The following is a 14,830-nucleotide window of genomic DNA, read 5'->3' on the forward strand; positions in this document are numbered from 1 at the left end:
GTGTACAAAGCACTGTAGTGGATCTCTGATGGCTTAGAATAATATTGCACACTGATTTTTTTATTTGTCCATTGTGACAGTTTGCTTAATTGCAGCCATCATGAGAGCACAGTAAAAGAAGGTGAGACAAGCTCACAGTTTTTCATTTTTCCCTTTTCATTTCATATCACTGACCGACCCATTTCCCTTTCCCATTTTTTTTCCAAGTAACACTTGTTATCTCTGATTTGGAAAACAGGAAGGCCCAAAAAGCTCAGTACTTACTCATGCTCCTGTCAAAACCGTAAGCTTTCTGTGTGAGATGTTAATACCTAAGTGTGAAAAGTCAATGCATTCGGCCCTCCTTATCCGCAAGGGATTGGTTCCAGGACCCCTCGTGGATACCAAAATTCGCAGATGCTTAAGTCCCTTATTCAACCTGTCTCAATTCGATGGATCTTAGGACCCAGTGGAACCCCAGACCTTATTTAACTTGTCTCAGTGCGGTGGACATTAGGACCCGGCACCAGAGCTCTGAATGCGCAATGTTTCTGGTCACAAAAATAATCACGATCACGATTGAAAATAAAGTGGAAATAATAAAGCCATCGGAAAGAGGTGAAACGCCATCGATCACTGGAAAAGCGTTAGGCTACATCGGTCAATGATCGGAACAATTTTAAAGGATAAAGTGAGAAAGGCCCTGCCCTGATGAAAGCTACAATTATTACTAAGCAACGCAGTGGTTTAATTATTGGGTTTTGGAGTTTTGAGTTTTTGATCCTCCACATCAGCCCGTCACGGATGGAGAGTGCACTCAAAAGCGATCTGTCACTGGATCGAACTCGGGAACTTCTGCTCCCAAGCCCGGTGCTGAAACATACGTTCTTAAGTGTTTTATATGCATAGAAAGGTAAAATATATGCTATATACTAAGACAAACGTTTGACTAACTGACGCTTAATAATACCGGATGTACCTGTTCCGACTTACTGAGTAAGAGAACTTCCGATTTTTTTAAATCCCGATCCATGATAACCCATGCACATCCTCCCGTATACTGTAAATCATCTCTAGATTACTTATAATACCTAATACGTTGTAAATGCTATGTAAATAGTTGTTATACTGCATTGTTTAGAGAATAATGACAAGAAAAAAAAAGTCTGTACATGCTCGAGCAACAAGTGCTGGAAGAGCACTTCCAGGTTTTCGCAATTCGTGGTTGGTTGAATTCGCGCATGCGGAATTCGCGGATAAGGAGGGCCGACTGTATGTCCTTGTTGCAATGGAACAGGGCGAACCCAAACACAGGACACAGACACAGAGGTAGAGTAATCTGAAGTGTTTATTAACGGGTTACAGGGAAGGCCGGGGAGCGAGGACTAGGCAGAGGAAAGCCGAAGAGCCAGGAAGGCTTGACCGGAGGATCGAACCCAGGTCGCTACGGTGGGAACGCAGCGTTTAAGCACCAAGCCAACGGAGAGCGTAGGCGGGCGGTGGAACGAGGCAGAGCTGGGATGCAGACCAGGGTGCGAGCGTGGCTTGAGGAGAACAGCAGGCGGAAGGATGAACGGGAAGACAGGCATCATGCAACGCTCCTATTAACACGGAGAGACGGGGTTAACACCTGAAAACAGTGCGGGAGCAGAACTTAGAATACACAATTCTAAGCGGTCGAGAGACAGAGTTAACACAGGCAAACAGTGCGGGTGAACGGGAGGAGCAGGAGGCAGGCAAAACCGTTCTTGACACAGGGCGATGCAGGAGCTGAACGGCAAACAGGAGACAGGCGGCAGGCAACACTTTGTCTTGACGGGGAGCGTAGAAAGGCAAGCGGCAGACAATACTTATCTTGACACAGAGAGACAGAGTTTCACAGGTAAACATCGGTACTGAGGTAAAACTTGGAATACACCATTCTAAGCAGCTGGGAACGTGAATTACCACACTGACTGAAGCAATGGTCTGGCAACGAGTGGGTGCAAAGTGGGGTTTTTGTGCTGCAGGTCTTGATGAGAACCAGGTGTGCCACCATCAAAGAGAATGAGGAGAAAATGGGTAATTAAAGGTTGGGACCGTGACAGTCCTACAATTACTCCCTGGTCCTAGTTGTAAAATACCAATGAATTCAAACATTAAAGTAAAATTTATTATCAGAGTACACATATATCACCATATCCAGCACTGAGATGCTTTTCCGGTGGGCATACTTAACAAATCTATAGAATAGTAACTGTAAACAGGATCGATGGGCAACAAACAGTGCAAATGCAAATATAAATAAATATCAATAAGTAATGAGCATGAAATAACAAGATAAATAGTCCTTAAAGTGAGGCCATTGGTTGTGGGAACACCAGAAGTAGAATGAATGTAATTAATTCCTTTTTTTTTGAGAGCCTGATGGTTGAGGGGTAGTAATTGTTCTTGATCCTGGTTCTGCGAGTCCTGAGGCACCCGTACCTTCTACCTGATAGCAGCGGTGAGAAAAGAGCCTGGCCTGGGTGGTGAGGATCTTTGATGATGGGTGCTTCTCTTCTACAGCAACGTCTCATGTAGATGTGCTCAATGATTGGGAGGGCTTTACCCATGATGTACCAGGCCGAATCTACAATCTTTTACAGGATTTTCTGCTCAAAGGCATCGGTATCCCATGCAGCCAGTCAGCACACTTTCCACCACACATCTATAGAATTTTTCAATTTTTCATAAATCCGCTTAGCACTGTGAGAATTATGCTCGCCTTGCATCACTGTCCAATGATGAACAGGGCTTCCAGAAATGATCCAGTTATTCAACAGAGAAGATCTTTCCAGGACAGATGGGCTCCTGAGATTTCACTTAAGTGTCAGTGAAGATACATTCAAAATTGCCATGTAGTTCCAAGCGGACAGTTTGGTGGAATAAATATCCATTTAGCACTTGAGTGGGGTTTGCAGTCACAAGAAGTTATGGTATTGTCCTGCTGTGATCTTGGTTCATCACCGCTTTGCCTCTTCAATTATTCAAAAGATAATGGCCTAGCTTTTCTGCATCCTGCCTGCACCAACTTTGAGATACATTCTGTGTGCTTGGAAGTCGTCCCATTTACATCCCCTGATGCTGATAGTAACTTCACCTCAACAGTGCATGCTGGGTCTCATCTAGGCATATTCTGCCTGAACCTGTGGAAGAAGTGGGTTGGCTCCACACTGACCCTCAGACTATTCTTACAAACCTCCCTTTAACCGGCTCAGGGTCCGCTTGCTGGATGCACTAAATGCTGGTAGCCATGACAACTATTCCACAAAGAGTCCAAAGGACCTCCCCTGCTGTGGCTGGTTCTCTCACTCATTTGCACGTCAGCCTATTAAAGAATGGGTCTGATAGATACAGGGGAGAGTTCCAGTTCCAGCGTAAGTCAACCTAGTTTATTCTGATTTGCTTGGACTAACCTACACACTGGTTCAAGAGCGAATCAAAAGTTAGTGTACTCTCTGTGGTGAACTACATATACCTGTCTGGACTGCTCCTGTGGCTCCTCCCACAGACCCCTGCTGACTGCTCCTGTGGCTCCTCCCACAGACCCCTGTATAAAGGCGATTGAGGCCTGAGCCTGGCCTCATTCTCCGGGATGTAGTGTTGTTCATTCTTCCAGTCAATAAAAGCCGATATCTCGCTTCTTACGTCTCAGAGTGAGTTATTGATGGTGCATCACTCTCCTCAACCTGCTCACCTCCTGATTCCACAAGACTTTCTTGTCATCTACATGGATACGCTTCACCATCTGCTGACTTGCGGGAATGCAGTGGAATACTCTTGTATCCATACCACTTGTATGGATGTTCCACCCCTGCACCACCTGATAAACTTGTTCAAGTTCAAATTCAGTTTATTATTTATAATTCAACTGTACACATGTATGATGGCTGGGTCTTCGGTTACGAAGATAGGAGGGAAGAAAGGAACTCAGGAGTGAAGACATGATTATTCTTCTGGCCAGTGTTGTGTAGGTTTATAGTGAGTGTCGGTGTGCTCAGACCAATTCCACCTTTTAGGCTGGGGGATGTTCCACAATGGCACAGTAAGCTACAATGACTGCAGCAACCGCAGGGCTGTGAAGTTGAGTATCAGAGTTTTCCTTCTCCTGGACAGACTGCCTGGCAAGGCTAATGAGACCCATCTACCCGGGTTTGGAATCGGTGTTGTCCTTCTCCTCGGCTGGCTGCCAGCCAAAGCTGATGAGCCCAGCCTGCCCGCCCAGTCATACCGCTGGGCACTCGGTTGTGCTGTGATATAGCAAACTGAGTAAGAACAGGGATGCCAGGGAAGGCATTTCTATGCACAGAGTGGTGTAGGAGAGGCCATATGTGAGTGACCTCCTGCAAGGCAAGCCAAACAGTGGTCCTGCGGCGATCACTACACCTGGAAAGGAGAGGCTGTGGGAGATGCTTCACCTTCCTTAAGTGAGCTGAACAGCCAGCCCAGGACTCACCCGTCCCCACAAAACAATGTTCCTCCAGACCAAGGTGCGTAACACACAACTGTGTTTGTCAATGTGGAGCGGAGAGCGAGTTTGTAAATCTGGTGGGAGCAAAGGATGTTGGGAATGGTGAGGATGGTGTGCTGCAGGAGGGATGTAGGACAGGTGGCAGGGGAGTGCCAGGGGCAGCGAGTGGCATGGGTGAGACACCAGGCAAGGTCACTTGATTCCAAACAATTGGCTTATTGATCATTACAAAATGTCTCTCTGGTCCTTCCTGTTCCCTCCCTCTCCCTTCCCTTTTTTCAAAACATGATTCCCCTCTCCCTATCCCCTTTCCACTCTCATTCCACAGTAGAGACCGATATCAGAATCAGGTTTATCATCACTCACTTATGTCATGAGATTTTTTTTGTGGCAACAGTGCAGTAGAATACATAAAATTACTACAGTACTATACAAACATTTTAGGCACCGTGCTATAGATATGTGCCGAAGACTTTTGAACAGTACTGTACAGTACAGTACTCTAGAGATGAGCCAAATTGGAGAAGTTGAGTATGGGCCGATCTAAGGTGGCAAGGCAGCAGCCCAAGAGCGTATCGAAGCAGCAGGGTCCAGATCCAAGAGCAAGGTCTGGACGACTTGAACTTTGGGCCAAATTGAAAAGGACAAGGTGTCGGGGCCAGAGGCGAAGCACAGGTCAGCTCAAATCGCTGCTCCACGAGGTTTATTCATCCTCGCAATGAACTTCAACACGTTACTCTGTGAGGTGTACACCGAACTGGGGCTGTGGCCTGCAGCTATCACAGTGTGAACTCACGTCTGTGAACTTCAGTTCTGAATGCTATTGCTTACTTTTATTGCTTGCATGTTTTTTTTCTTTTCTCTCTCTCTGCATATTGGGTATTTGACTGTCTTGTTTTGTTTTAATGGGTTCTATTTGGTTTCTTCGCTTTGTTTCTGCCTGTAAGAGTTCTTTTGACATAGACGTTGAACTCAAACATGTAACGCCTCAAATAAATTAACAAATAATAAGTTGCATTTATGAAACAATTTAAAAAGTGAAGAGTGTAACACTACTGGTGCGCCATTCCAATGATACCTGAGTGCTGGTAGGGAGTTCAGTAATCTTACGGCCTGGGGGAAGAATCTGTTTTCCATCCTTACAGAACTTATCCTAATGCTATGCTCTTTCCTGCCTGATGATAGAGGGCCAAAGAGATTGTTGGACATGGGATTCTCCACTAGGCGTTCACGGAGTGAGGTTGGATCCGGCTTCTCTCCATTACCGTTATTTTTTTTAACCCAGGATCACCCTTATTTAACCTACTTTTATCTACACTAAAAGACTCTTATTTTTGAACTTTTTCTGGGGCTTTGGTTGTGAATTTTTGAAGAAACGTGCACAGAAGAGCATGATGATCACAAGAGCTAAAGGGACCGATTCAAAAAATGGGAAAGATACCGATAGGAGCGGTAAGAAGAAAAGAGGTGAGCCTGAGAAAACTGAATTAACTTACGAGACAATGTTGGATCTTTTGAAGGCACAATCTATTAGGCTACACCAAAATATTAAAGAAGCTTTTAAGGTACTTCAGGACTCTTTGGCTGCGCTCGATCATGAAGTTAAACAACAACAATCTAAAATCACAGAACTACAGGACGACGCTCGGAAGAAAGATCAGAAAGTTGATCGTTTGCAACAAACTCTGTCTTTGACAGTTAAATAGCTGGAGAGTTGCAAATCCAAGATCATCGATCTTGAAATCTGATCCAGAAGAGAGAATCTATGTATAATTGGGCTCCCTGAAGATATCGAGAAAGGGGACCCTGTAAAAAATTTTTCTCAACTTTTAAAGGATGCATTTACCTCTGAATTTCCAAACGAACCACCATTACTTGAACGCGCTCATCGCTCCTTTCCCCAATATTTGAGCCCTGGGGCCAGACCAAGAGCAGTGATTGTCCAGTTCCACTATGTGCATGTTAAAGTACATCATATCCGCGTCGCTCATCAACGAGGTATGATCCATCATCAAAACTATCAATTCCGTCTTGTGGAGGATTATAGCCCAGAAGTAATGAAGGCACGATTGGCTTTTAAACCTTTGATGTCGGAACATTATGAAAAGAGTCTCAAACCAGCATTACTTTACCAGGCGCGCCTCAGAATTACTACTCCCAAAGGGCAACGCCATGTTTTTCTTACTACAACCGCTGCTCGAGGTTTTTTGGATGATCACTATCCACCTGCTTCGGACACACATTTTTACTTAATCTATGGTTTTGTAGTCCTGGTTATGTGCTTATGCGATTTTTTCTTTAAAGCCTATAATTTTCCCATGAAGTTCGATCTTTATAAGCTAGTGTAGTGATATTTTATATTTTAATTATAGTTTTTTTTACTTGAAATACTCGTTCTTTTCTTCTCCCCTTTTAATCTTCTTAATCTTTTTTTAAAATTTTTGATTTTTGACATTTTTATTAATGATTGATGGGGGACTTTTGTTTTTTTCTGGAGGAATATCTTGGTTCTCTTTTAGTTTTGTATAATCAAGATGGCAGTTCGTTGTTCCGATTTCATATTTCCTCTTGTTCTTTCATTCCGCCAGTTTTTTCTTTTTGCATTCTCCTTCCCATAATGCCTTTGTTTTTTTAAAAATGTTATTTTTAATTACTTATGTCTTTGTTTCCGATTTATAATATACGCTGATGTTTACTTTTTCTTTTCGTTGTCAGAAATTACTTTATGAAGATTGTTATATTATAATCCTTATTTTTTTTGGATTTTGAGTGATCTTCATTTTAACATATATTTTTGGAGTTGCCTTCTGGAGAAACAGGGGTAGATTTAGTGTTATTTCTTTTTCTGGCCTTCTTCAGGCTCAGTCTGGGAGCTTTGCCGGTGGAGGGTGGGGGGTCTTTCTATATTTTCAGTTTTCTTATTTGGGCTGGCTTAGAACTACAAAGATCTATACAGAGTCGTCACCTTCCGTTCATCCCTGAGCTTTTGTTCCTCTTCCGCGTTCGCATTATACTTCTTTACATACCAAAGGGTTAATTTTATGTAATTATGGCTCAGATTATTGATTTTGTTTCTTGGAATACAAATGGCTTAAACCATTCGCTTAAACAGAAGAAGACTTTTAAAGTATTCCAAAGACTAAATGCTCATATTATTTTTATACAAGAAACTCATGTGAGGAAAGAGGATAATCAGCGTTTTTTCAGGTTTTGGTAGGAACATCAGTTTCATTCGAATTTGCATGCTAAAATAAGAGGTGTTTCAACTTTTATTGATACCTCAATTACATTTGTTCATCATGATACTGTTTCCGATCCGAATGACAGATTCTTGTTTATTACTGGGTTACGTTTTAATAAAAAAGTGGTTATGGCTAATGTTTATGCTCCGAATGTGGATTATCCCAAATTTTTTAAGAATTTATTTACTGCTTTCCCTGATCTAAATGAATATATGCTGATAATGGGTGGTGATTTTAATTGTTGTTTGAACCCTTCGATGGATAGATCTATATCTATTCAAGTCTTACCAAACAAGTCGGCTACTCTTATCAATTCCTTCATGAATGATTCTGGAATTTTGGATATTTGGAGATTTCTACACCCCAAGGATAAAGTGTTTTCTTTTTTTTCACATGTGTATCATTCTTACTCTAGAATTGATTACTTTTTTATCAACTCTCGTCTCATCCCATCTGTGATTGACTGTAACGATGACATTATTGCCATTTCCGATCATGCTCCAATGAAACTTTCTATCAAATTAATGGGTACAGTTCCTAGCATTAGATAATGGTGATTTAACTCCAATTTGCTTCAAGATTTGGATTTTGTTGTGTTTATGAAGGAACAGATTGATTTATTCTTTTCAACTAATTTTACAGAAGAAATTTCCAATGGAACACTTTGGGACACTTTTAAGGCAGATATCCGTGGTCAGGTTATTTCCTATTCTATTGGTATGAGGAAATATATTAAGAATAAAGTATTATTATTGGTCGATAAGATCAAAGAAATTGATGAGAAATATTCCATTGGTCCTAGTAAGGAGCCTTATAAACAGAGTCCAGCTTCAAATGGAATATAATTTATTACTTACATCCTCGATGAAAACCAATTAATGAAAACCAGAAGTAAATTTTACATACATGGTGATAAATCGGGTAAATTATTAGCTAATCAATTGAAAACTTCCTCAGTTAAACGCCAAATCATTAAGATTCATAAACAAGATGATAATTTGACAGTTAATCATGATGAAATAAAAAAATCTTTTCAAGATTTTTATACCTCTTTATATAATTCTGATTTTCCCAATGACCCTAATATTATGTATGACTTCTTAAGGAATTGTATTTTCCGAAATTATCACCCGAAGAACGTTTAATATTAGAAACTCCCATTTCAGATGAAGAAATAAACGGCATCATTCTTTCAATGAATTCTGGTAAAGCACCAGGTCCAGACGGTTATACAGTGGAATTTTTTAAATGTTTCTCTTCTATTCTCTCTCCTTGGTTAGGTAGAATTTTTAAAGAAGCAATTAGATTGGGTAAATTACCACAATCATTTTATAGGGCTTTTTTTTTCCTTAATATAAAAAAGAATAAAGATCCCACTGAGTGTGCATCATATCGACCGATATCTTTGTTGAACATAGATTCCAAGATTTTTTCTAAGATATTGGCGACTAGGTTGAAGAAGGTATTACCTCAAATTATATCTGTGGATCAAACTGGATTTATTAAAAACCGGTACTCTTCTTTTAACTTTAGGAGATTAATGAATATTGTTTACACTCCTTCATGTAGTACTACAGAATGTGTCATTTCATTAGATGCTGAGAAAGCATTTGACAGAGTTGAATGGCCATATTTATTTACTGTATTCGATAAAATTAATTTTAGTTCGACATTTATATCTTGGGTTAAATTGATACATCATACCCCAGTAGCTTCGGTTAACACTAATAATCAAAGATCTCCCTTTTTTGTTTATTTCGAGGCACCAGGCAAGGTTGTCCTCTTAGTCCATTACTATTTGATATTACTCTGGAATGTATAGCAATTGCTATTCGGGAATCATCTAATATTTTTGGTATTACCCGTGGGAATGAGATACATAAACTATCATTATATGCAGATGATTTATTATTGTATATCTCTGAGGAATCCATTCCTGCAGTTTTATCTTTGTTGGCTCAGTTTAGTAATTTTTCGGATTACAAACTGAACCTTAATAAGAGCGAACTATTTCCTCTAAATATGCACATCCCAATATATGGACGTTTACCCTTTAAATTGGTTACCAACTATTTTATATATTTAGGGGTCAAAATTACAGAAAAACATAAAGATTTATTTAAGACAAACTTTTTACCTTTAATTGATGAGATTAAACAGTTATTTACTAATTGGTCGCCAATGTCTTTGTCATTGATAGGCCAGATCAATGCTATCAAGATGATTATATTACCTAAATTTTTATATTTATTTCAAGCGGTACCAATTTTTATTCCAAAATCTGTTTTTGATAGCGTTAATTCTAAAATCTCTTCTTATATTTGGCAGAATAAAAATCCGAGGCTAAGCAAAAGATATTTACAGAAGTCTAAAAAGGAGGGTGGTCTGGCGCTGCCGAATTTTAGATTTTACTATTGGGCAACTAATATCCGCTATTTGAAATTTTGGTTGTGGGACTTGGATGTAACTTTAAGCCCTCACTGGGTAAATCTTGAATGTAATTCGGTACAAGGTATTTCATTGGGTTCTGTTCTAGGAACTTCGCTTCCCTTCGCTCTTTCTAAATTGTATAAACAATTAGATAATCCAATAGTTAAATATACTTTACGAATATGGTTTCAATTTCGGAAATATTTTGGGTTGAATCAATTTTTTCTAGCAAGTCCTATTATATCTAACTTTTTTTTCTATCCCTCTATTATGGATCAAGCCTATTTGACTTGGAAAACTAAAGGTATATTACGATTTTCTGATTTATTTTTGGATAATTGCTTCATGTCATTTGAGCAATTATCTAACAAATATAATTAACCTAGATCTCATTTCTTTAGATATTTACAGGTTAGAAACTTTTTAAATACCGTCCTTCCTACTTTCCCGAACTTATACTCTATGGCATATATGTCAAACTCAAGGCCCGCGGGCCAAATCCGGCCCACGGTGGAATTATCTTTGGCCCGCGAGATAATATCTAATTACTATTAAAGCTGGCCCCAGTAATCGAAGCGCCTATGGCGTATGATATGGCTAATGCTGAGTTTATTCAGGTACCAGGTTTTCAGGGTTTTTAGTGGTTATTCGGCAGTCTTGCTCGGCAGTCTTCTTCATAAGAAACGGAATTTGTAAAGTGAAACACTTTGTAGTTATAGCAGAGACTGAGACACATGAGAGCAGGCTGAAAAAACGGAGGCAACGAAAGCTGCGTTCGCACGCGTCCGACTGATCCGGCCCGCATGAAGCTGCATTTTGCTCAATCCGGCCCGTGACCTAAAATGAGTTTGACACCCCTGCTCTATGGATAGTTTGGAAAAATTTTTAGACTTAAATCCTTCTCAGAAAGGTGCAATAGCATCTATCTACAACATAATTATGAAAATTCATTCAGATGCATCAAATAAAATTAAAAATGATTGGGAAAGGGAACTTAAGCTTACCTTACCTATTGAAAAATGGGAAAAAAATTCTTCAATTAGTTAACTCATCCTCTATATGTGCTAAACGTTCATTGATACAGTTCATAGGGCCCATATGTCTAAGGATAAATTAGCTCATTATTATTCTCATATAAGTCCAGTATGTGACAGATGTCACTCTGAGACCACTTCTTTAACTCATATGTTTTGGTCGTGTTCTGCTTTGAAAAAATATTGTAAAGATATCTTTGATATTATTTCAACTGTTTTGAAAATTGATTTACAACCTCATCTTATTACAGCAATTTTTTGGTTTACCAATGATAGAACCACACCATTTAACCTTTTCAGTGCGTCGGATGATTGCATTTCTCACATTAATGGCTAAAAGATCGATTTTGCTGAATTGGAAGGAGATTAATCCTCCCACCACGTTTCATTGGTTCTCTCAAACTATGTTATGTTTAAACTTAGAAAAAATCAGAAGTGTTATATACGATCCTTCTATTAAATTTGATCAGACTTGGAGGCCTTTTATTCAACACTTTCATATGATATGATTTGACCTCTTTCCAAACCTATTCTTGTGTTGTTATTATATGTAGGGAGGTTCGGAGCTGGTGACACTAATGGTCCTGGTTTTTTTTTTGATGCTATAAACAGCCCATGTTCGTTTCTCAGTTTTTTTTCTGTTAGGTTAGTATTGGTTAGTTTAGTTTTTTTGGGGGGTGTATTTTTTTTATTTTTGGATATGTTAATCTTTTTTTTGTGAACTCTACATTTGTATTTGAATATTTTTGGGAGGTTTATTACCTTTGTATTAGCTGAATATATAATTATATACATTATCTATTAACAATGTAATCCCAACAATTGTGTAGCAATACTATGTATATCCACTATTTTGATATTAATAAAAAGATTGAAAAAGAGATTGTTGGACGGATGGGAGGGAGTGACTGTCAATAGTAAGGGCCCTGCCTATGCAGCGCTCCTGACAAATATCTCTGATGGTTGGAAGAGAGTCACCAGTGATCCTCTCAATAGTCCTCGTAGGGACTTGTGGTTAGATCCTTTGTAATTCCCAGACCAGATGGTGATGTAACTGGGAAGGACACTCGCGATGGTGCTCCTGTAAAAATATTCAAATGGAAACCCATTCACCATCCGGAACATTAACTCCTTCTTTTGGGAAGCACATGGAGATGCTGCAGAGCATATCATCTACAAGGTGCACTGTCGCAACTCACCAAGGCCTCTTAAAACCTATGCAGTGGTTCCTTTGGTACTGCAAATTGCCTCTTTCTCGACTGCAATCCAGAACCTCCCTGTCCACACAAGATGAAACAATTCAAGTACGAGGACACTTTTTAAAGGAAATTAAGGGTGGGCAATAACATTGACTTAAGTAGAGAGATCCAGCACACACATATAAATAAAAATAATTTTTCTAAGAAGATAAAGAAAATCACCCAGGTTGAAGAGGTGTGGGGAGGAAGGTTTAACATCCCAGGTGTAAAGTGGTCACTAGATATACCAGTTGTGTTTAACTGAACTTAAAGAAAGTCGCCTCAGTCAAAAAGAAAACTGTCAATTGCTGTCAGCTTAAATGACTCCTGGGCTGATGAACTTGTAAGTCGATTTGCATCAATGGGACAGTGTATGCTGTCGACGTTTAATGATGCAGGGTTGTTTCGCGAGAAAGATGGTTCTTGATAAACTTTATGTCTCTTTCTCAGGTGATCCAGGCTTCTCCGGCCCCCCCGGACCTCCCGGTCCACCAGGCCCACCTGGAAGTGGCTTTCGAGGCCCACCTGGTCCACAAGGCCCACCCGGACTGCCTGGACCACCAGGTATGAATTCCATTGGGAGTGCATCAGTAAGTCCAGCTCTGAATGCCTGGAACTAACAGATAGAACATTGAACATTACTGCACAGTATGGACCCTTTGGCCCAAAATCTCATGCCAACCTTTTAACCTACTCTGAGATCAATCTAACCCTTTCCTCACAGAGATCCCTCCATTTCTTATCATCAGTGTTTCTATCTTAAGAGTCTTGTAAATGTGCCTAATGTATCTGCCTCTACCACCATCCCTAGCAGTTCCATGCACCCATCACTCTGTGTTTAAAAAAAAAACCTCTTGCATCCCATCTATACTTTGCTCCAGTCACCTGAAAGTTATGCCCCCTTGTTTTAGCCATTTCCGCCCTGGGAGAAAGTGTCTGGGTGCACACTCGATCGATGCTCTTATTTTGTACACCTCTATCAAGTCACCTTAAATCTTCTTCGCTCCAAAGGGAAAAGCTCGAGCTCACTCAGCTTATCCTCATAATACATGCATTCTAATCGAGACATCCTGGTAAATCTGCTTTGCCCCTTTGCTACACCTTCCAGATCATTCCACCAGAACTGAACGCAATATTGATTAATAGGTAACCAGCTAACAAAACAATGTTTCTCTGAGTGTCAGCAATCAGCCCTAAAGCACATTTTACTCAAACTTCCTATGTGTTTACATGAAGGGAAAATAAAACTGTTATTTTATTCTCAGCTGACATGCAGCCTAACATCAATGAAAACTTCAAGCATTATTTTCTTCCAGGTTTTCAGAAAATGCAGTCTTCCTCTCTCCTTTGTTCTCATTCATCTTCACCATCACGTAACAAGCCTCTGCTACCATCTCCCAGCCAGCATCATGCTCATTCTTTCGTTCCCCACACCTTATCACAGACGTTCTCTTCAATTCCTCCTACACTTCCCTCTTCTCTGCAACTTCAAACATGTTCAACATTTCTGTTGAAAGATCATGACCCAAAGAATCAGCTGTTTAATTTTCCACAGAAACTTAACATTTCCAGACATTTCTATTTTAATTTGTCTTTCTGCCCAACCCACCGTAAGAACCTCACCACATGAAATACCACTTGGACTTTCTCCCCAGGGAAAATAGACCCACAAATCCACAGGCAATGGTCCTGGAATTTCCATTGTGACGCCATAAGACATAGGAGCAGAAATAACCATTTAACCCATCGAATCTGCTCTGCCATTGCATAATGACTGATTTATTATCCTCCTCAACCCCATTCTCCTGCCTTCTCCCTGTAACCTTTGACACCCTTACTAAACAGGAGCCTATTAACCTCTGCTTTAAGTATAGTCAATGAATTGGCCTCTGCAGTGATTTTATACCTGGTATTTGTAGAATTTGTGTAAGGATAGTTTATTTGAAATAGACCTATAGTGACTGCAGCATCACACGCAGGGCTCTGGGATCCACAGCCCTAGTAACCATCGAGGGGATTCAAGCCCACAATATTCAGGGCTATTATTCTCTTGGTGTGGGATACATTACAATTAGTTCTCTCCCCTTTGTTGGAAAACCTCTAGATGAGTAAAAGCCAAATGAAAAAGGAATAAGAAAAATGACCCCTTTTGGTGCAAAGCTTTTTATAACCATATATAACCATATACAACTTTTTGTCTCATAATGTCTCTCACTCGCTTCTGTTAACTGGTCCCATGAACCTGCCTGTGTCAGCAGCCAAGCTGGTCTGTAGGTGGAGCTCTAGTGCAACTTGGAAACCAAAAATCCCAATACCCAGTGTGGGAAAATTTGTGACTATAATTCTGAATGTATACCAAACCTGGGAACTGGACCAACACACTTGTTTGAGGCTGCTTTGAGAAATTTCTCTTGG

At 40.1% G+C, this 14,830-nt stretch overlaps 1 protein-coding gene across 1 annotated transcript in view; it reads left to right on the plus strand.

Annotated features, from left to right (window-relative positions):
- The window catches only part of col4a5 (collagen, type IV, alpha 5 (Alport syndrome)), a 291,046-nt gene that overhangs the window by 184,292 nt on the left and 91,924 nt on the right, over nucleotides 1-14,830 (plus strand). The window contains exon 31 of the mRNA XM_073057907.1: nucleotides 12,866-12,979. Within this exon, the coding sequence (XP_072914008.1) occupies nucleotides 12,866-12,979 (114 nt within the window). The remainder of the gene's footprint in view (nucleotides 1-12,865; nucleotides 12,980-14,830) is intronic.

This window comes from Hemitrygon akajei, chromosome 10 (genome assembly GCF_048418815.1).
Source record: "Hemitrygon akajei chromosome 10, sHemAka1.3, whole genome shotgun sequence".
Lineage (NCBI taxonomy): Eukaryota > Metazoa > Chordata > Chondrichthyes > Myliobatiformes > Dasyatidae > Hemitrygon > Hemitrygon akajei.